We start from the raw sequence: 22,601 nt of genomic DNA, 5'->3' as shown, positions 1-22,601 counted from the left end.
TGCAGAGGTTAAAAAGTTATAATATTTATAATTTTGATGTTTTTTATTTTTATAGGGAAGATTTTCTCCCCTAAAACTGTTTCTTGAATGGCAAAATGATTTCCATTATTAAAAGTTGATGTTGTTAAAAAAACCCCCCCAAAACCCCAGGCTATCTATGTAGTATTAACTTTTTGTTTCATTTGTTAACACAGATGAGTAACAGTATCCTTCATAGTAAAATTATTATGCATGCTGCTGTTGAAGTGCTTGAAGAGCTAGATATTTTGGGACAGATGAATTCCTTGAGTGTTATATTAATGTTTCTTTTCATAGATGAGTAACAGCCTGATTTTTATGCTTGTTTTCCTTGTGACTTTATGCAGCAGCTGATATTGCAGCAGAGCTGCTGCAGTCCTTGGACGCTTTCACCTGGTAGGCCAGTAAATGTTTCAGCAGAAATTTTCACCTTGTGAGGTCTTGGCCTAAGATCGGTAGGTGAAAGTATTGTAGACAGCCTTCTGAAGAGAGTCAGGGCTTATTATCAACTTGATGTGTACAGTAAATGCTGATATAAAGACCCAGATCACTTCTCATTTCCTGAGTCATGTAGCCTGTGAAGCATATCTACCTGCACGGTACTTTGTTGTGTCATGATTCTCTTCTGCTTTGGACAGGTAGGGCTGAGCAGTTAACTATCTAGACCAAGACCTTGTTAAGCCTTAGGACAGTTGCTTTTATTTATTTTTTGCCAATCTTCCGTGGTCCTTTTTAAAAAAAGTTGGTACATTTTAGGGCCGGGGATTTAGCTCAGTGGTTCCAGCGCCTGCCTCACAAGCGCAAGGTCCTGAGTTCGATCTCTGGTTACACCCCCCAAATTGGTACATTTTAGATATACATAATGATAACTTCAGCATAGGGAAAGAAAACTTGCTTTTTTTTTTTTTTTTTTGGTACCAGGAATTGAACTCAGGGCCTCACACTTGCCAAGCAGGCGCTGTACCACAGGAAAGTTGGGGTTTTTTTTGGGTACTGGGGATCAAACTTGGGACCTTGCCCTTGTGAGGCAGGCTAAATCCCCAGCCCCAGGAAAGTTGCTTTTAATGGGGAGGTCTAAAGATATTTTTAAGAGTTATTGGGGCCAGGGATTTAGCTCAGTGCTTCTGTTGCCTGCCTCACAAGTGCAAGGTCCTGAGTTTGATCCTTGGTGCCAAAAAAGAGTCTTATTGACTCCCCTTCCCCCTTTTAAAGGTAGGAAGGTAATGAAGGGCCAGTTACTAATAGCTTCTCTAGCCCTCACCGTTTGTCTTTGGTGCCATGCTGTTGATCACAGATGTGATAAGGTGAGTGCCTGGGTCAGCACAAGTGCCCTACTGCTATGAGAGCCGGTCAGAGCAGGGTCTATTAACAGAGCTTCATTAATGGCTTCACCCAGAGGAAAAACTACATGTATGTGTTGCACATGTGCTGTCTAGCTTAGCTGTAGTACCTCTTTAATTTTAAATATCTTTCTAATAGTACCAGTGAGTGATTTTGTTTTAACTTCTGGGAAAGCATTTTAAGACTCTAAAGCCAATATGGGAGAAGCCTGAAAAATGTTTGTAGAATAGTGTAGTGGGTTTGTCATTTTTATGGAGCTCGTTAGTGCAATTTAGTTTTCATGTATTTCCTTAAATATCAAACAGTATGAAAAATAGCATCAGATTGTGGCTCCCATAATGCTAGAAAAGAAATCTTACATTTTTGTACTACTTTTAGGAAGTTACATATTAGGAAAATGTCACAGATTCATCTGGTCACTGAACTAATAGTTTAAGTGTGAAACTAGAGCAGAACTTCTCAACCTGGACACCATTGACATTTTGTGGCAGTTCATTGTTGTGGGGCTGTCCTGGGCATTGTGGGATGTTAAACATCTCCTCACAAGATGCTGCTAGCACTGTCCACCTCAGACTCTCCCAAGTTGGAACCAGAGTCCCTCCAGACAGGGCCAGATATCTCTGGGGGCAAAACTGCCTCTGACAGCACCAGGGGGTGGGGCATTGGTTGATTAGGTAAGTCCTTGTGTGTTAAGTAGTCTAATTACAAATAAAAGACATTAAGAGAAAAAAGCTTTACTGCTCAAGCTTTGAAATTTCAGGCTAATGTTATCTTTTTTTTTTTTTTTTTGGTACCAGGGATCAAACTTGGGTCCTTGCGCTTGCGAGGCAGGCGACGGAACCACTGAGCTAAATCCCTGGCCCAGGCTAATGTTATCTTTGTCTTTAAAATACTAAATATTTTTTTTTTAAATGAGTTATTTGTAACTGCATACAGGACAATATGAAAATAATCGCTAGATGTGCAGACTGGTTGATAGGAATGAACTTGTCCTGGCATATGGCCTCTATCTTGCTCAACCCTCATCTTTTTTCCTATATGAAAATATCCCCCTCCAGTATTTTCATATTCTAACAGTGGTGCATTAGTGTGTGTCCTCTTAAATTTCCCTTTTTATACATACTGATTCCTACATCAGAAACATCTAAGCATGCTGACAGGCACTTCCTTGGTACCCATTTTTGGAAAGCTTGTCCAGGTTCAGTCTTGTTAAATACTACGAAGAGCTTATGTTCTTAACAATTCGAGTGTATGGTCCCCCACTGCCACTAACTGGACTTAGCTGTTCGGTTTTTTTTGTTGTTGTTGTTTGTTTTGAGATGGTCTTGCAGTGTAGTCCAGGCTGGCCTCAAATACCGATCTTCTCACTTCAGCCTCCCTAGGATTACAAGTGTACACCACCATACCTGGCAGCTGTTTGAATTTTTTGGGAGGGAGACAGGGTCTCACTGTGTAGTTCAGGCTGGCCTTGAACTCACTATGTAGCCCATGCTGGCCTCAAACATAGAGATTTCCTGCCTCAGCCTCCCAAGTTTTGGGATTATAGGAGTGCACCACCATGCCTAGCTATTGTTTGAATATTGTTTACTGTTATACTGGGACATCAGATCTCCAGGGATTCTGTTAGTTACGTAGCCAAAAAGTTACTCATGTGAGACTCTTTGTTCAGAGCTGATCCTAAGTGGTGAAACAGCCACCAAACGCATTTCTCCATCTGTAAAACAACCAGAGACTTTATACTGTGAAACAGAACAATCCAAGTACTTCGGAGTTGTGAAAATATATGAAAGGGAAATGTGCAGCCTCTGCTACACTGCTGTGTCACCACCCATACCGACTGCTCCTCTGACTCAGGTGTGTGTGGACGCAGGGTTGCTTCGTGTAAGGCTTCACCCTATGGGGCGTGTTCCTGTTGGAACTGTCCCTTGGGAACTGTTGTGAGCAGCGGAGATGGTTGAAAGACCAGCGTCAGAGCATTCCAGGCTTGGTGCCTTGCACTTGGAGATTACAATCTGTACTTGGTGCTGAGGCTGCTGTGTACCTCTGAGGTGGTGGCAACAAACTCCTGGAGCCCAGTGTTGGCCAGTCATGGTTCTGTTTTCCTACTCAGCGCCCCAGGAATAAAGTAGTGTTGAGTTTACCACCCAGGTGTGCTCACAGAAAGGTGGGAAGTCACACCAATCTCAGAGCAGGCTAATTTTAGTCTGTTTTCCCTGAACGGAACTTGCTATAGTTGCTGCCTGCCTGTAATAAAGTAGTGCCCTTGCATGTTGATAGTTTTCAGAACTGTTTTCAGAGGGAACAGTGTTTGGTGTTTAGTTTATTTGCTTCAGAATTTTATATCAGACTATACTAGATACAAGTTTCTGTTTTGTAGCTCAAACTGGAAGATTACAAAGATCGTCTGAAAAATGGAGAACAACTTAATTCAGATCAGCTGGTAAGTGATTTACATACAGCCTTTTGTCAGACTTACTCCTCTCCTTAATAAAATTCTAGTGAGATCAGAAACTTGATTATCCCAAAAGTAGTTAAAATGCCTTTATGTCTCAGCTCTCGTAGGTTTGGATTTACTTCTGGTGCACTGGCAGATGGTCTGGATGGGGGTATAGATGAAGTGGGAGTGAAGTCCAGACTGAGTTAACATGGAGATTGTTACATTTATGCTGGGATGGATGGAAGGGCTAGAGATCTCAGGGAACGGTCTACCTTGACATCATCTGCTCTGACATGTAAAAACATTTACTGTAGCCTTCTCAATTTCTCCAGCTGCTTCCCCTTAATTTCTTTCTCTCCTTTTTTTGGTGATACTGGGGATTGAGAGTTGGAAACGTGGTGGGCGGGAGGATTGGTGGTTCATTGGCATGGCAGCTGTAAAGAAATGTCAAGGGTGTGCTGTATTTCTGGCCAGAAAAACTTTAACTTCAGTGTGTTATGTCTTCATAACCACAGGAACTTGATTTCTCAGGTAGTATGCTGACAGCTGCCAAACTTAAGTTGTGAACAAATGAGTCCTCTGAGCAGTGCATTGCTTATGTCCACTTGCCCATTTGACGTCTCCTGACTTCCCCTTGTCCCCAAAACCTGTTCCTCACTAGTCTTAGCTGTGTCAGGTGATGGCTTGATTCACCAGAAGGGCATTGGATGTGCTCTTGTTGCCTGAGATACTCATTCTCCAGATGTCTATGGCTCAGCTCCCAGCCTCCTTCAGTTGCTTATTTGAAGGTCATTTTGGTAGGGCCTTTCCTGGCCACACTGTCCTACCACACCCCCATTCATACTCCTTAGCACCTTTCCTTGCTTTAGTTTTCTTAAAATCAGTACTTACCTGACAAACTGCACATTATTATTTTTTCTTGATACTGGGGATTGAAGCCGTGCCTTTACACTGGGCTCCATCCCCAGCCCTTTTAAAATTTTGAGACAGTTTTACTAAGTTGCCCAGGCTGGGCTTGAACTTGTTATCCTCCTCCTGTCTCAGCCTCCCACAAACTAGGGTTTTGTCTTTCTCTTTCCCTTACAATGTAAATGCTATGAGAATAGGGACTTCTGTTTATCACTGCTGTATTCTTAGTGGTTGGAGTAGTATATAGCATATTAGTGGGCATATAAAATGTTTATTATAGATTTACTACATATAAATGATTGAATAGTTGGTCTTTAGATGTGACTGAGCATATAGTTTGTGGTACTTGGAGAACCACCTCCCCTTATACAAGCAATATATATTTAGTTTGCCTTTTTTTTTGGTACTGGGGATCAAACTCAGGACCTTGTGCTTGTGAGACAGGTGGTGGCACCACTGAGCTAAATCCCCGGCCCTCAAGCAGTATATATTTAAAGTAGAAAAATTTTTAAATGTTAAGTCAGAAAAAAGCAAAATGTGTCAGCTTGTCTTTCAGAAAACTGTTGGCAGTATTCTTTAACGCTCTAAGTTCATAGGCATAATGAGTAGAAAGAACAGTGCTTATCAAAGAGTAGGAAGGGGGAGGGTGAAGAGAAGCTAGTTAATGGTATGGGTGTGCAGGTGGGTAGGAGGTTTAATTTGTGAAACTACAGCATAGTAGGTTGACAGCAATTGTGTATTTCAGAATAGCTACCAGCAGTAGAGAGGATTTTGAATGTTTGTGATGCAAGGAAATGGCCAATGTTGAGGTGAGGAGTGTACCATTAATCCTGATGTGATCATAACACATTGTGTACATGTACTGAAATACCACTCTGTACTCCATACTATGTACAGTTTTCTATGTCAGTTAAAAAAGCTCTGAGTTTTCTTTTTAAAGTTGATAATTCTTTACATAGTTCAGACATCAGGAAGTATTTGAAAAGGTGCATTTTCTTTTTTTACTCTTGTCCTTCCTATGTTTAGTTCTTACTATACATGGGGTGATCAAAAGATACTATAAATGTGTAAATAAAATTTTATCACAGTTAGCTAGGCATCGTGGCACATGCTTGTAATCCCAGCACTTGGGAGGCTGAGGCAAGGCAGGAGGCCTTGCAAGTTTGAGGCCAGCCTGGCCTACATAGTGAGTTCAAGGCTAACCTGAAATACATAACAAGACCTTGTATCAGAAAAGCAAAAATGTATTTCAGTAAGAGTCGCATTACTATCAGTTGGTATCAGAATACTCTCTCTCACTTCAAACGCTTATTTCATTGTTCTTGCTACTTTCTGGAGTAGTTCTGGGAATCCTCTTTTGTGAATGTCTTTAAGGTGTGATCAAAATAGTGAATCCTGCTGCTGAATGCCGTCCAGCTGAAAGGCAGGCTCGTACAAACATTACAGTATGTCCTCATCTACCTTATTCACCAGACCTGGTACCAGGTGACTTCTGGCTCTTCCTCACAGTTAAAATTTTTGACCATGAAACATTTTGAATTGATTGAGAACTTTGAGGCAGCCACAACTGTACAACTAAAGACATTGATGAAAGGATTTCCAGAGCTGCTTCAGAAAGTGGCAAGAAGGATGGGATAAGTGTGTTCAGAGAGATGTAGATGAATGGCAATGAATCTTTTGCTGTAATAGATTAAAACATTTAAATATTTACCATATTTTTTTTTATCATACCTTGAACAATGTTAATCAAATACATTCTTTCAAAGTTTTTTTAAACCTTTAGAAACATATCCTTTATACCACCTCTCTCTGTTTTCTAGACAAAATGGCCTACTTAAACATTTCTGGGGGGGTGGTTATCTTTATTTTTTTCCATTCCTGTTTTTCAATAGAGTTTATCTTTTGAGATGACTTAGGGTAAAGCGCAGAGTTACCATGTATGCCCCTTTGCAAGCCCCAGCCCTGGCCTCCCTCTCCATGGACACCCGCACCAGAGAGGTGTGTTTCTTATACCTGATAAACTTGCAGTGTCACACTGTCACTCTTTGTGTTATTTACTCTTTTTTTTTTTTTTGTCTGGGATGAACTCTGGGTCTTACACTAGGCAAATGCACTACCGCTGAGTAACATCCTCAGGCCTTGGTGCTGTATATTTGACTAATGCAAATGTATCTGCAGTGTACAGTAGTGTAATACAGAATAGTTTTGTCACCCTAAATATCTTTTGTGCTTCACTTAGTCATTCACCCTTTATTTAATGTCACGGCAGTGTATGTATAATACATAGTCAAAGTTTGCTTGAACCTTTCTCGTTCTTTTTTCTAATTTTGCGTGATCCCTCAGTTTGGTCTTAAGTTAGCTATTGGGGTGTGTGTGTATATGTTTCAGGAATTAGCTTTTGCATTTATTTTTTTACCTTTTACCTTTTCTACTCTTTTTGCTTCTTTTTTTTTTTTTTTCTTCTGGTACCGGAGATCGAACTCGGGACCTTGCACTTGTGAGGCAGGCGCCAGAACCACTGAGCTAAATCCCCGGCCCCTCTTTTTGCTTCTTTTTGGTTTATTTGCTTCTTTTTCTCTGAAAATTTTCTAAAATTTCTTAAAGTGTGAATTTTCCTTCTAACCCTGCTTTATTAGATTTGATAATTGTATTTTAAATTTTGTGAGAAATCTGATAATTTCATTTTGATTTTCTCTAGTCCAACAGATACTGGCAATTTTTTGAGGCAGAATCTCGCTATGTAGTTCAGGCTGGCCTCAGCCTTGTTGTGTAGCACAGGCTGGCCTTGAATTTGTGGCCCTCACACCTCAGCCTCCGTGTGTTGGAAGTACAGGCATTATGGCTTTGTGCCACCACACTTGAGTCTGTTGCATCCTTTTTCAAGTAGCAACTTTTGTAGCCTCTCAAGGTTGGCCTACAGTTTCCTAAGACTTTACTGAGATTGCTAAAATAAACCTAGATTTCTTCTTTGAGATAGTGAGATTGTGTTAAAGAGGTTGTTTTTAGAGCTCCTTTTGTACCTTTATTATGTTTTGATTCAGATTTGGATTTGAAACGGAGAAGCAAGATTCACATGAGTTCTCTACCAGTAGGAAGTTGATTCTAGAGTGCCTTTTGTAACTGTACTGCATTGTGTTTTCTGGGCTTGAAATTGAGAACCAGCAGTCAAGTGAATTCTCTAGTAGTAAGCAAGAGGCATTTCCACTGAAGTTTTTGTTATTAAAGAATTAAGATTTGGTATCCATCCTTTGCTGCTAAACTCTGATCCTATGTTATATTTAAAGCATCTCCAGCTAAACTCAATAAGTGATTTGGGATCTTGTCTCCTTTACAGTCACACTGTTGTTGTTCTAATCTAGGGGATCCATTCTGTGTAATCATCCTAGTTGATATCCTTGTCTTGGGACCTTACTTTTCAGTTCACTAGTGTTCTTGCATTTAGTGTCCTTTTCTTGAAACAGAAATCTCAATACAAGTTGAGTATTCTATCTGAGATGCTTGGGACCAGAATGATTTCAAATTTTAGGGTTTTTAAAATTTTTTTAACATTTATGTAGTCTTAACTGGTTGAGTATCTCTAATATGAAAAATCTGAAATCCCAAACCCTCTAAAATCTGAAACTTTGAACATGATGTCAAAAGCTCAAAAAGTTTCAGATTTTGGGTCATTTTGAATTTGAAAGTTTTGGATTAGGGATGCTCAACCTACAAATGATTCTGTTCAAACATTTAAAATATTGTTGAAAATCTTCAGCATATTTGAGGGTAAGATTGTTTTGAACTGCATTTTATTTATTCAACAAAATACATTAAGTACCTACTCGAGGAGGTGCAGTGTTAGGACAGTAATAGCTAGGGTGATCTTTACACTCAGGGAGTTTACAGTGTGATGGAGGAAGTAAGCAAATATTTTTTTTTTTTAATGCCTTCAGGAGCATGTTTATTGTGTTTGAGATGATACATCAGTGCTCTCTGAGCTACAAAGGGTAAAAGGAAATCCTCTCATTACAAACTGACAAAGGTAAAACATGTTCGCAACAGCATGAACCACATACTCAGAAATAGATATGGGTTTAATACAAATGACATAATTCCTAGTCATCAACAGCTACTTTTATAACTTCATACAGATAATGAATTAGGCTAAAATGCACTATAATATTTGGTAGACTTCAAGACCAGTATCCTTAGTACATCACAAAATACATTTTGATATCCCAGAGAAACAAGACTTGCAAGTAGGTATTTTAAACATAACTAATCTACAGCTACAAAGTTCTACTCTTAATAGCATTTACCTTTTTGGGGAGTCTCCCAGTCTCCAAAGGATAAAAAAGCAGAGTAGAATCAGTATAACATATACACAGAAGTCCGTATTGTAAAGGCTATAAAGATTTGCAGCACAGTGGGAAGACGCCTCCTGCCCCTTCACAGTGCATACACATTGTGTGAATTACGTTGTATATCTCTTGGTCCACTGTTTGGCTGTTCTGTCATGTTCTGCTCTGTTGGTTAAATACTGAGTGGCTATGCTTCCAACCAGAGGATCCGCGGGGTTGCAGTCTGTCAAAAGGGAACAAATAGATAGCAAAACCTTTGAAATACTCAAAGCAGGACTCCAGTTGTCTTTCAGGATGTCCAGACAGATGCCTCCCTGACTAGTGATGTTGCAGTGATAGATTCTGGTACGGAAAGTAATCTTTGGTGGCTTAAATGGATAATCTGATGAAAATGTGATATCCAGAAAAAACACACCACCTTCATGTACAGAACCTGGTGGCCCAAGTGTAGTTGATCTCCGTTCATAAATGTTATCTCCTTTAGACCCAGCACTGCAGTTAGGAGGAGGATCAAGGGTTATTTCGGCTAGCTCCTTCTGAATTCTCTTAGCACTAGTGGATAACTTAGCAGTGGTTTTGCTAGAGTTTGGTGTTTTTCTTCTGCTGGGTGGCGGGTTTTCTTTCTTCTTGTTCTTCAGGCTCTGGGGTGGCTGGGTCTTGCTGGTCCGCATCTGAACTGCCACTGCTGGTGCTGGAGCTCTCATCATCGGACCTTTGCCTATCACTGGGCATCTTGGTGAACTTATCTCTCTGAAAACCCGGCCTATGCTGTGGGGGAGGGCGAGCGCTAAAAACCCTTCCTCAAGGAAATGGAGGCAGTTGCGGGGGTTGGGGGGGGTTGGGGGGGTGGGGAGGAAAGCACCCTAGGAGGCTCCGGCCGGTGTGGAGCATTGAAAGTCGCCGGAAGTAAGCAAATATATAGGGGCTGGGGGTGTAGTTTAGTGGTAGAGGACTGACTAGTGTGTGTAAGGCCCTGGTTTGAACCCCAGCCCTGGGAAAAAAAGGAAATAAGCAGATACATATATGTTATGGCTTGTATGTAAATGTCCCTCCAAAGCCTGATGCACTCATAGGTGAGGATTTTCAGAGCTGGCTGGACCTAGGGTGTGTGAATGTGAATTAAAGGTGTGATATTGGGATTAAGTATAGGGATAATGGAAGCTCTAACCTAGGTATGAGTGACACCAATAGGCTGGTAGCCTGGATGGTAAAGGGACAGAAAGAAGGCAGACTGCTGCTGCTGCCTTCTGCCTGCCAGGCCATGGGCTGTTTCTCCCTTGCGCTGCCCCTCTGCCATGTCACCCTGCCTCGGAGCCAGCTGACTGTGGACTGAAACCTCTACAAACTGTGAGCTGAAATAAGCATTTCCTCCTTTAACTTTGGGCATGAGTATTTTGTCTCAGCAATGAGAAAAGTAACTAAAATTTTGGTACCAGAGAAGTGGGATTCTTGCTGTGGCATTACCTGTCCATGTGGTTCAGAAGCCTTTGGAAGTGGCTTGCACGAAGAGTTTGGAAAGATTTGGAGATGCTGGCTGAAGAAGCAACCCCGGAATGCTGTAAACTAAACTTGGTGGGAGATTCTGGTCAGAGTTCAGAAGACCCCAGTGCTAATAGAAATGCTGCTGGTAAGGACTAGGCTTAGGAGGTTTCAGTTAGGAACAAGTACTGCATGGCTGTTGTACTTCAGACTATGAGTGTTAGGCTATGACAGGAAATTTGTCTCCATTTTGCTCGTGTCCAGACACTTTGACTGAGACTAAGGGCAGTAAACTAATCTTGTGGAAGAAATTTCAAGGCAATTTAATGTTGAGGCAGTGGTATGGTTACTGTTGGGGGCTTTTAGCCGGATCTATGTTGAGAATCAAGAGAAAGAACCCAGCAGAATGATATAAAACGTTTTGATTTTGGCCAGAAAGAAAGCTACAATAAAATTGCAGCCTGCAAAGATAGAACAATGAACTTGTTTGCTGAAAAGATTAGCAATAAAAAGCCAAGTATTTCAGGAGAGGACATTAGAAAAGATGGCCTGTGGGCATCACAAGAACCAGCAGGGCTTCACTCTTGGCAGCCTCAAAGTTGCAAAGGTGAAAGACTTTGCTTTGAGAAGAGAATCTGAGAGCACCATGTTCCAGAATGGCGGTGGCCTAGAGAATTTGCCTTCAGATTGGTTTCGCAATGCTCAGCAATCCAGGCACTTGACTCCCATAGCCAAGAGAGAAGGAAGGTTGGCTATCGCTCCAGCTGGTGGCAGACCTTGGTGTTATCCCAGTGCTGCTGGTTTTAGGTGCATGCAGAATGCGTGAGTTGTGGGGTCAGGAAGGCTTCCATCGAAATTTCAGAAGAAGGCCTGGGAGGCCAGGCAGTGTGCCCCTGAGAGGTCTGTGTGTGAAGCTGTGAGTGTGAAGCAGAAAATACAGTGGAGACCCCAAATGATTGGAGAGGCCAGAAACATGGATTGCCTGAGGAAAGCTGCATGTAGTGATCAAAGCCAACCCAAGAGAGAAGCCAAAAGAGCTGCAGCCACCTGCAGTACTATAGGGGCAGAACTCATCAAAGGAGTTCACACCTTGCCACAGATTGCCCTGATGCTAGACATGAAACTGTGGGATTTAATGTTTGCCCTGCTGGATTTTGGACTTGCTTTGGTCTCATTCCTTTCTGTTCCCGTATTTGGAATGGAAATGTTTATCTTGTGGCATTGTATCTTGGAAGTATTTAACTTTCATTTCATTTATACAGGGGCTCTTAACTAAGTTTGCCTTAAATCTCAGAGGAGACTGGATTTGGACTTTTCAGCAATGCTGAAACTGTTAGGACTTCAGCAACTCTTAGAGATGGACTGAATGCCTTTTGCATAAAGGGATGCACATGAGTCTTTTGAGGAATGTTAGGGCTTGTTACCTAGATGTTCCCTCAAAGCCTCACACGCTTCTACATGGGGCTTTTCAGAGCTGGCTGGATCTAGGGTGTGTGAACGTGAATTAAGGATGTGGATAATGGAAGGCCCATCCTGGGTGTGGATGGCACAAATCAATAGGCTGGTAGCCTAGATGGAATAAAGAGACAAAAAGAAGGCAGGCTGTTGCTGCTGCTGCTGCCTGCCAGGCCATGGCCTGTTTCCCCTTTCACACCCCCCTGCCTTGGAGCCAGTCAACTATGGACTGAAACCTCTACGAACTAAGCCAAATAAACGTTTCCACCTTTAACTTTGGGTGTCGGGTATTTTGTCTCAGCAACGAGAAAACTAAGACAGTATCTCACGATATTAAGGTGAGGAACAGGATGAGAAGGAATGGTAGTCAGGAACCTAGCCTGGTCTGGAGAGTGAAGAGGGCTTCCCTGAGAAGGAAGTGCTTCTCTTGAGACTCCAAAGAGGAATGGTACTTAGAGAAAAGAAGGGGGAAGAAGTAGAGCAACAGACGAGGCAAATGTTAGTGTGTATAAAGGCCCTGAGAAGGAACAGAATGCTTTTATCAAAAGTCTGAGAAACTGGCAAGAAAACTAGCAGGTATGGAGTGATACAGCTGGAGGAAGCATCAGTAAACATCTCTGCATGTCATGTGATGCTTGTGGGAATCAGAAATGGTAACGATATGCTTTAAACAGGAAACAAATGGAGATTTTGAGTCTAAAAGCAGCTTTGCAGTGTGAAGCATGGTTTGGAGACAGTAAGGGTGGGGTAATCTGGGTGAGAGCTTATGGGAGCTGGCACTGAGGAAGTGCCAGAGGGCTCTTGAGTATGCTAGCTGTACTTGAGAGGTAAAGCCAGCATGGTTTGGTGACTAGATGTTGGAGCAGAGGTTAGGGCCGGAAGTGGATTCATCCTGGAACAATTGGTTGGATGGCAAAGGCATTTTTTAAGCTTGGAAATGCTGGGGGATAAGGTTTGGGAGGATGGGATAGAATAAGGAGCTCAGTTTTCTGTCACTGATTAAGTGCCTATGAGATACTAAGGGTTTTGTCTAGTAAGTATTTAAGTGTATGGCTCCTGAGCATAAAGTGCAGTGGCACACCTATGGCACATATGCCACAGCAGGCTATTACCATTGAAAGCTCTAAAAAGTTTGTCAACATTGGTCTAAAGGTTTATCTGTATGGCTGCTAATGGAACCATTAGAAAAGGCGAGTCTTATCTTGAGCAAGAGTATAGATAGCAGAACTGAAGTGTAATAATGGCTAAAAATACTTAGAGCACACTTACTAGGGGTCAGTCCTGACTCTGAGTGCTTTATAAGTATTAAATCATTTAAATTGAATAACATCTATGAAGCAGGTCCTATTGTGCCTGTTTTACAGGATGCTAAAAACTTAAGGTGAGAGAAGTTAATGAAAGTATTGTTGTAAATAACCATCTGGAAAAGTGGGAGGGAAATAGAAGTTTAATGAAGGGAAAACCAAGAGATGTTTGTAAAGCAGGAGAGTGCCTTTATGTCAAAGGCTGCTGAGAAGTCAAGCAGATGAGAGCATTCAAAGCTCCATTGCTTCAAAGGATGGGACTGACATCACTGACTGGAGCTGCAGTACTTCTGGTGGAATGGTGAGGTCTGAAGAGGAAATGGAGATCATTAACTGTTTTGAAATTGGTCTGAGGCTTGAAAGAAGTGATTGGTGAGAGAGTTGTAGGTTTTTCTTTTTGAGGTTGGGAGTGATTTGGATTTTTAAAATGCTGATTTAAGCATCAACAAAGGAAGAAGCTGTTAGAAGACACTAAAGGGAATGATAGACTAAGGTTTTCTACGAAGACAGAATTGAATAAGACCCAGGGTACAGGTAGAAAGACTCCTCCACAGAGGGAAGAAGCCACTGGTGGACATTTAAGTGACAGGAAGTAGTTCCCATCTCATGCTGCTTTTCCCAACTCAGACCTAATTTCTTTTGAGAATAGATGCAAAGTAGTATTTCTAGTGCTGTGTTCCTCTGAGGATTCCATACTATGGTTATATTGTCTGCCCAGTTCTTGTTTCTTGTAGCTGGAAAGCCTGTCTACCTTTTCTATAATGAAATATATGGTCCAAACAAAATATTGAATGTAAATTATAATGCATAAGAAGGCAAAACAGCAGAAACCACCTTTCAGATCAAATAGTACATTGTAATACTTTTTTTTTTTTGGTACTGGTGATTGAACTCAGGACCTTGTGCTTGTGAGGCAGGTGGCGAAATTGTCAATACTGCTGAAACTCCTTTCCAGTACTTTGTCCTCCCTATAACTGACTCAACTCCACCCCTTCTTTCTCTCCCCTTTTTTATTTTGTGTATCTGGGCATTGAACCCAGGGCCTCATGTATGCTAGGCAACTGCTCTGTCACTGAGCTACATCTCCAGACCTTTTTAAAATTTTTATTTTGAGATGGGGTCTTGCTACATTCCCCAGGCTGGACTAGAACTTGCAATCCACTTGCCTCAGCCTCCTGAGTAGCTGAGATTACAGATGTGTACTATTACACCCAGCTTTGCTTTCAGTTTCATAATTGTCGTAGTCATTTCCCATCTGTGGGACACAATATCTAACACCCACAATTTAAAGGAAGACAGGTTTATTTTGGCTCATATTTTTGGTTCTTAGTCTGGCTCAAAGGCAGAATGGCATGGCAGGGGGACATAACAAAGGAGGAACTGCTCCTATCATGGAGGCCGTAATCAGAGAAGGAAATGAGAAGGTGGGGAGTGAGATGCCTTTCCAGATCGCACCTCCAGTGATCCACCTCTCCCGACCAGGCCCCACCTAACTCAGGTCAGCTATGAGCCCATAATCCAGTCACCTCTCAAAGGTCCTACCTACGAGCACAGGCGGCTTTGGGAGGTTATCCCAGATGGAAACCCTAATGATAGCAGGTGTTAGACTCAGACTGATAGGACATAGGCCTGCCTATCTGTCTAAACTTTTATAGAGATTTAGTATTACCAGGCTTTTCCCCAGCAGCTTTATTGAGATACAATGTACATACTATAAACCCATCGTGGTATATGTACAGTTCAGTGATTTATGGTAAATTATCACCACAGTCCAGTTTTAAAACATGTTACCCCCAAAAGTTCCCTTTCTGTGCCCTAGTTTGTTTCTAGCTTTATATTTTTATATTTTCTGGACATTTCATATAAAATAAAGACTTTTGCTGGCTTTTTTTCTTTTAATGGTACTGGGAGTTGAGCTGAGGGCCTTTGCACTGATTCCAGCCCTTTTTGCTTTTTTTAAATTATGAGACAGAGCCTTGCTGAGTTGCCCATACTGGGCTTGAATTTGGGATTCTCCAGCCTCAGCTTTCTAGAGTGCTAGAATTATAGGCGTATACCACCACTCCCAGCTGCCTCTGATTTCTTTGCTTAGCATAATATTCTAGAGCTTTGGCCATATTACAGTCTGTATCACAATTTCATTTTTTTCATTGTGACTAGTATTCCATTGTGTGGACACATTTATCAGCTGGGCATTTGGATTTTATTCTGGATTGTTCTGAACTGTCATCCTATGCACATCTTTATGTGGATGTATATTTTCACGTCTTTAGTGATACCCTGGGGAAATACTATGCTGCTTTAGTTATTGAGGCTTTTTAGGGCTTCATGTGGTTGGGCAAATTCCCTGTCTTACTCTGTTTCAAATCCACCCTTTTTCCACTTAAGTTTGTGTTAAATTCCAGTGAACAATGCATGCCTTCTCTAATTATCAATTTTGTTCACTGTGAAATCTTTAAAAATCTTGCTCCTTTAATTTCCTGTAGGACGTGGCTTGTTATTTCAGTTAAGATGACTGTTATAGGTAATTTTTTTGATGGATAATGGTTTTATTTTTTACACATAAAGGATGATAAAAACCATTAGTTTCCTAGTAAAGAAAATCCAGCGTTTTAATTCAAAAGTGTATTTTTCATCCCGGTATAAATGTTTTGTAGTTGCTTGTTCATCTGTGTGATATTCATTATACTGCTTGTTTAATAGATACATTTGAATGGTGAATGAATATTGACAAAAGAAACCTTTTATCTGACGGCACTTACAATGTACTGGCAAAATTTGGGCTTGAATTTCTAATATAAAATTTGAATTTCTAGCTAGATGTGGCGGCACATGCCTGTAATCCCAGCACTCAGGAAGGTGAGGCAGGACCATCACTATGAGTTCGAGGCCAGCCTGGGCTATATAGTGTGACACTGTCTCAAAAAACAAATAAATGACTTTCTAGGATTAAAGTTGAAATTTTGCAAATCGTTATTTTTTTCTTTAGATAAGTACTTTTTGTATGTGTAGTAAATATAGTTCATAAAGTTTAAAATTTGTCCTATGTTTAGGGAACACTTATTTTGACTTGATTTTCTTACCACATTTGATAGGAAGCAGTAGAGAAGTATGAAGAGGTGCTACATAATTTGGAATTTGCCAAGGAGCTTCAGAAAACCTTTTCTGGACTGAGCCAAGACGTGAGTGTGTTTTGTTTTTTATGAAACCAGTATAACCACTGACCTTGAGAAAAATGCCGGTGTCTAATAAATGGAGCTAGTTTATCATCTGTCTTCTGCCAGTATCCTGTTGGGGATGGTAGGTTGAGGATAGCTAAGTTTTCAGATTTTTGGAGTTTTAAGGGAAATAGTATCCAAATATGAAACATTGTGCATGAAGTATCAGTTATCTAATGTGTGTTATTTAATTGTGGAGTTTTAGCAATTTTATGGTCACCCATTATCTCCTGGCCCCAATTACAACCCAAGTCAAATTTATTAAGTTGTTTCCACTGCACCTAGAAAGATATTAAATATGCCACAGTGAATAATTTTTCCTGAGGTTTTAACCACCCCCATCTGGATCATTAGGATTTATGAACATCTCTAAGGAGTTTAAAATATTGATACACATCTGTAGGAAAAAAATCTTAGTTTCTTTTGTTTTTTTAATTTATGTTGGAAAATATACAGTATGATGGAAATACTACCAAAAAAAACAAGTAGAAAGTTATCTGTTAGATAAGTGGAAACATATACTTTTTGGATAATGGCAAACCATTCTGTGTCTGTATATTATCGTTAGTTTTTTTTTTTTTTTTTTGGTACTGGGGATCAAACTTGGGACCTTGCACTTGCGAGGCAGGCACCGGAAGCACTGAGCTAAATCCCTGGCCTGTCATTAGATTTTAAGGTAGTATTGTTCTGAGCTTTGGAGTAGGCCAAGGGCTACTCACTTTTATACCTACAGATTATTTGAGGGGAAATTTAAGTTCTATTATAATCTTTTATGTAAGAGCCAACTTCACACCAGAAACAAAGACAAAAATACCTCAAACTTCTAATTCTCCTTTTTTTAATATGCTCATGATGGGGCTGTAATTTATATGTCTTGCTGTCAGGTGGCTCTGAACCACTGGTGGCACATGCATAACTGTCCCACTGGGTGGCACAAAACAGTCCTATTGGTTGATACAGCCACCCAATGGGTCAGTTATACATGTGCCACCCTGGTTTAAGCCAGCAGGGGTGGGTTAAGGAGACATTTGCTGTGGGTTGTTTTTTTTTTGGCAGGGGGAGGTACAAGTTGAGTATCACTTTTTCAAAATGCTTTGGGCCATAAGTGTTTCAGATTTCATTTTGGATTTTGGAATAATTGCATATACATATTGATAGTTTAGGGATGGGATTCAAGTCTTAGTGTGAAATCCGTTTGTTTCTTTTTTAAAAAAATTCTTTTATTGGTACATTGTAGGTATACAACACAATTACATTTCTCATTGGGAATTGTACCTTTACATAATGCATCTTGGTTCTTATTTTTTCCCCGTTCCTAGCCCTCCCTTCACCCCCTCCACCCTTCCCTATTTACAAAGACTTTATTTCCATTTTTTCCATTTCTCATCATTTTTCCATTCCCTTCTTTCCTTTCCCCTGCCCCTCCCACTACCCCTACCCCTTTGGGCCTTTTCTTCCTATTTTGCATTATCGATTATTCATTCTAATCATTGGTACATTTTAGGTATACAATATAATGACATTCATCATTGGAAATTTGCACCTTTACATAGTCTCTCTTGGTTCTTATTTTTCACCCTTGCCCAGCCCTCCCTTCAACCCCTCCATTCCTCCCTATTTACGAAGATTTTGTTCCTTTTTTTCCATTTTCTCATATTAATCCCATTCCCTTCTATCCTTTCCCCTAGCCCTCCCATTTCCTTCCCCTTTGCCCCTTTTCTTCCTATTTCACATTACCTATTATACATTTAGTCCTTATTTACATTTTGAGTTTCTCACACCAGAGAAACTATTTGGTATTTATACATGTGTGTCCTATTTATTTCGCTTAAGAATATCACCTCAATGTGCATCCACTTAGCTAGAACCCTTGAAGAGACATCGGTGTAGGAAAAGATTTTATGAACAAAACCTCAGTTGCCTGTGAACTAGCACAAACAATCAACAAGTGGGATCTCTTCTTATTAAAAGGCTTCTGCACAGCAAGAGAAAACAACAGCAGTGTGAAGAGACAACCCACAATGTGGGAAAAAATCTTCACCTGCTCTTCCTCAGACAAAGGTCTACTATCTTGAATCTATAAAGAACTTAAAAAGATCAGACCTCTCAAATTTAAAGACCCAATCTGAAAATGGGCATCTGAAATGAACAGACATTTCTCAGACAAAGAAGTAGAAATAGCAAATAAATACATGAAAAAATGTTCAACATCACTGGTCATTTGAGAGATGCAAATGAAAACAACGCTGAGATTGCACCTCACTCCAGAAAGAATGGCTGCTATCATGAAGTCAACCAATAACAAATGCTGGCGGGGCTGTGGGGAAAGAGGAACCCTGCTCCACTGCTGGTGGGAGTGTAGACTGGTGCAAGCACTGTGGAAATCAGTATGGAGATACCTCAAAGAACTATGACTGGAAGTCCCATTTGACCCTGCTATTCCACTGCTGAGGATCTTCCCCAAAGAATTGAAAGAATCATACCACAGTGATATATGTGCGCCCATGTTCGTAGCAGCACAGTTTGTGATAGCTAAAACTTGGAAACAGCCCAAATGCCCATCAACTGGAGACTGGATAAAGAAAATGTGGTTTTTTAATAAAATGGAGTACTACTCAGCCATAAAAAATGAGAAATTAGAGACATTTATAGCTAAGTGGATGCACATTGAGCCATTTGTTTCTTATACTCATAGCCAGCAGGTAATTTTATACACTATTTCTAGGGTGTCTGCATTTTGTTTGTTTTTGGTTCTGGGAATCGAACTTGGGACCTTGCGCTTGCGCAGCAGGTGCTGGAACCACTGAGCTAAATCCTCGGCTGGTGTCTGCATATTGATTGTGACCCATCACATGAGATCATGTGTGAGATTTTTCATTTGTGATGTCATGTTGGTGCTCAATAAATTTTAGATTTGGGGGCATTTTAGATTTTGGATTCTTGAATTAGGGATGTTCAGTCTATATTAATATTTGTAAGACATTTTATATTTGCTAGGTTTTAAATTTGTTATGCGTTAGTCATCTTTGGTTATTTGCAAACTGACCATTTTAGTTTAAATATTTTCTTCCTGGAAATAAAAAAGCTCACTTAAACTCAAGAATTTTCTTAAAATATTTGACCTAAAAAGACGTGATACACTTAAATGTGGAAAAGTGAAATCTTGAGGTTAGTATGGACATCAGTGATTGGTCCTTCGCTTCTCACCATGATGAGTTAGAGGTACTGGCTGTGCAGTGTATAGCCTGGACTTGAGTCAGATGTTTGGACTCCCTTCCCTCTCTTTACAGACAATTGAGACAACCCAAGTCACTACTCAGTGGAAAAGGAGATTAAGGCCACACGAGTGGTCAGTTTGATAGTCATGTGATTTATCATCTGATCTCAGTTATTTGGGATTAGATTTTGTAACATGAATTGCTGGCATAGGTGTGGAGAGTTATCAACCTGCTTTTGTTTTAACAGCTACTGAAAGCGCAGAAAAAGGCCCAGAGAAGGGAGCACATAATAAAACTTGAGGCTGAGAAGAAAAAGCTTCGAACTATACTTCAAGTTCAGTATGTATTACAGAACTTGACACAGGAACATGTACAAAAAGACTTCAAAGGGGGCTTGAATGGTGCAGTGTATTTGCCTTCAAAAGAACTTGACTACCTCATTAAATTTTCAAAACTGACCTGCCCTGAAAGAAATGAAAGTCTGAGGTAAGCTAATGAAAAAGTTTTTTTTTGAACTAGGATACATAGTACTTTACTTTAGTCTAGCCATGTGTGTACATATATATATATTTATAAAATTAAAAAAACATTAATTTGATTCTACAGGGGATGCTCTAATAGGTTTAATAGATTGTCCAGAAAGAAAGTGAGTTTGAGAACACATTTCCTTATTTTAACACTTATTTTAAAAATACCTGATCATCAAGTTTTAACCCTACACAAGTGTTAACTATAGTATAATTATATTCCTAAAACTTTTTTTGTATGTTTTTCTTTGGCTTCTTATTCCTGCTGCACTTAAGTAGAAGTAAATAAAATTCAGTATTAAACTTTCAAAGTGAGAATTATTTGTTTTTCTTATGCTCTGAATAAGTACTTGGAGCTGATGGTTTAAAATAAAAAGCCATCTAATTAATTTTTTATCTTGCAGTGAGCCACTTATTTTGTTAACTGAGTAAATCAGTGAACAAGTACAGTAGATCTTTATACTTTTGCTAGATTAAAGATAGGTTGTTCCAACTTTGTGTTTATTAGCCACATTAAGAGTCAGATATGTAGAAGTCAGCCTCAGCCAGCTGTGGTAGTGTATACCTATAATCCCAGTACAGTGGAGGCTGAGACTGGAGGGTTGGGAGTTCATGGCCAACCTGGGCTACGTAATGAGTTCAAGGTCAGGCTGGACTGCATAGTGAGACCTTATATCAACTCCCCCCTCCAAAAAAAAAAAAACCCACACAAAAAGAAAAACAAAAGAAGAAATCTTCCTTGTATCATGAAGACACCTGATGAAATTGAATTGCCTGTGAATATCTGTATGTCCCTATGTCAGTAGTGTACTCAATCTTCACCTGTCTCCCTTCTCACTTCAGTGTGTTCAGAGGACACAGCTAGCTTTAATATGTAAAATGTCAGCACAGATAATTGAAAAAATAAGCTGCTGTCTTTAAAGTTAAATGCAAGCTGGGTGTGGTAGTGTACACCTGTAATCCCCAGCTCCCAGAAGGGTGAGGCAAGAGGATAAGTTCGAGCCCAGCCTGGGCTACAAAGACTCTGTCTCAACCAAAACCAAAAAACCCCACAAAACCCTAATAAAATTAAATGCAGTTCTTCTAGGACACAAACTTGATAACTAAGGAAATGATACTGCATTAGCAGTTGCAGTTCTAAATTCTTGGTCTATTCTTTTTTTTTTTTCGGTACCAGGGATTGAACTAGGGACCTTCTGCTTACAAGGCAAGCGGTGGAATCCTGAGTTAAATCCCCGGCACCTTGGTCTATTCTTGATAATCATATTTGGTAAAATGTTTAATTTTTTTTTTTTTTTTTTTGGTACCGGGGATCGAACTTGGGTCCTTGCACTTGTACAGCAGGTGGCGAAACCACTGAGCTAAATCCCCGGCCCAAATGTGTAATTATTTTAAGGAAAAGTTCTTACGTGGTGAAATCCATATATGGGCATTTAATTACCTTTACAAATTTCAGTTTATTTCCAAATAGTAAAAGGGGAAGGTGAACTCTTGAATGCCTTGACTGTTAATGGATTGTGTTGCATACATTGTGCTGCTTCCTGTGTACATATGTACTTCTAAAGCCACTTTATTCTGCTGCTGCTTTTCCTTGTCAGTGTTGAAGACCAGATGGAGCAGTCATCCTTGTACTTTTGGGACCTTTTGGAAAGTAGTGAGAAAGCAGTGGTAGGAACGACATGTGAGTTTTCTCTACTCTGGACTTATGCAGTAATACTAAACTTTATTTCTGAAAGTTTAGTATGCCATTGAGGGTCTACACTGTGTCAGTCCATCAGAACTTACATGTCTGACATGCCACATTCATCAGGAGACTGATCCCTTTGTTTATTGCTGTTAGAAGCAGCTATTGTGTAGTACTACTTGTTAAAATGGAGCTAAAGGAGAATTTTGAAGTGGCAAGTCAATATGATTGGGAACAAGAGCTAGGTAGTAGTGCTGGCTTCAACACTAGCTTGACCATTTTGGGGTTTGGTTCTCCATTCTGAATGGTAGTACCTGTTCTAGATAAGAATCTTAAATCTGCTTTGTTAATATAAAGGCTTACATATCAGATCAGCATAAGAAAATGTGAATGGTTTGGTTTGTCTATTGAAGCATTGTTGTTTGATATGGAAATGATCTGGAGAGAGTTATTTTGGCTTCCTAAATAAGCCATTGGTCAAATGACCAAATATAAATATCCAGATAAGAAGTACATAGCTCAGTGTCCTGGCTTAGGATAATCAAAACTCACTAGATGCTAATAAACATGTTCATTACTAGCTGTGTCCCTTTTAGAAAATATCCATGTGTAACTACTAAGATTTCTAATTCTAAGTTTAAATCACAATTAAAATGTATTTCATGAGGCAG

General features: G+C 40.1%; 1 protein-coding gene and 1 pseudogene across 22 annotated transcripts in view; one reads left to right on the top strand and one right to left on the bottom strand.

The window, feature by feature from the left end:
• Caprin2 (caprin family member 2) overlaps positions 1–22,601 on the top strand; it is a 53,851-nt gene that overhangs the window by 1,475 nt on the left and 29,775 nt on the right. For 13 of the 22 annotated variants that reach the window (XM_087200009.1, XM_087200008.1, XM_021236568.2 and 10 more), the window contains 4 exons: positions 3,737–3,799; positions 16,379–16,465; positions 19,967–20,205; positions 21,845–21,927. In XM_087200009.1, the coding sequence (XP_087056135.1) occupies positions 3,737–3,799; positions 16,379–16,465; positions 19,967–20,205; positions 21,845–21,927 (472 nt within the window). Of the gene's footprint in view, positions 1–365; positions 474–3,028; positions 3,214–3,736; positions 3,800–16,378; positions 16,466–19,966; positions 20,206–21,844; positions 21,928–22,601 lie in introns of those variants that run through there. The other 9 variants (XM_087200016.1, XM_087200013.1, XM_087200015.1 and 6 more) reach the window with 6 other exon arrangements.
• On the bottom strand, positions 8,633–9,802 carry LOC101725187 (ubiquitin-conjugating enzyme E2 E3 pseudogene; annotated as a pseudogene).

Source organism: Heterocephalus glaber, unplaced genomic scaffold (genome assembly GCF_053883595.1).
Source record: "Heterocephalus glaber isolate CG9 unplaced genomic scaffold, H.glaber_assembly_v1.0 deba00001733, whole genome shotgun sequence".
In the NCBI taxonomy this organism is placed as follows: Eukaryota; Metazoa; Chordata; class Mammalia; order Rodentia; family Bathyergidae; genus Heterocephalus; species Heterocephalus glaber.
The sequence above is the reverse complement of the archived record's forward strand: the minus strand, read 5'-3'. Positions and strand labels throughout refer to the sequence as shown.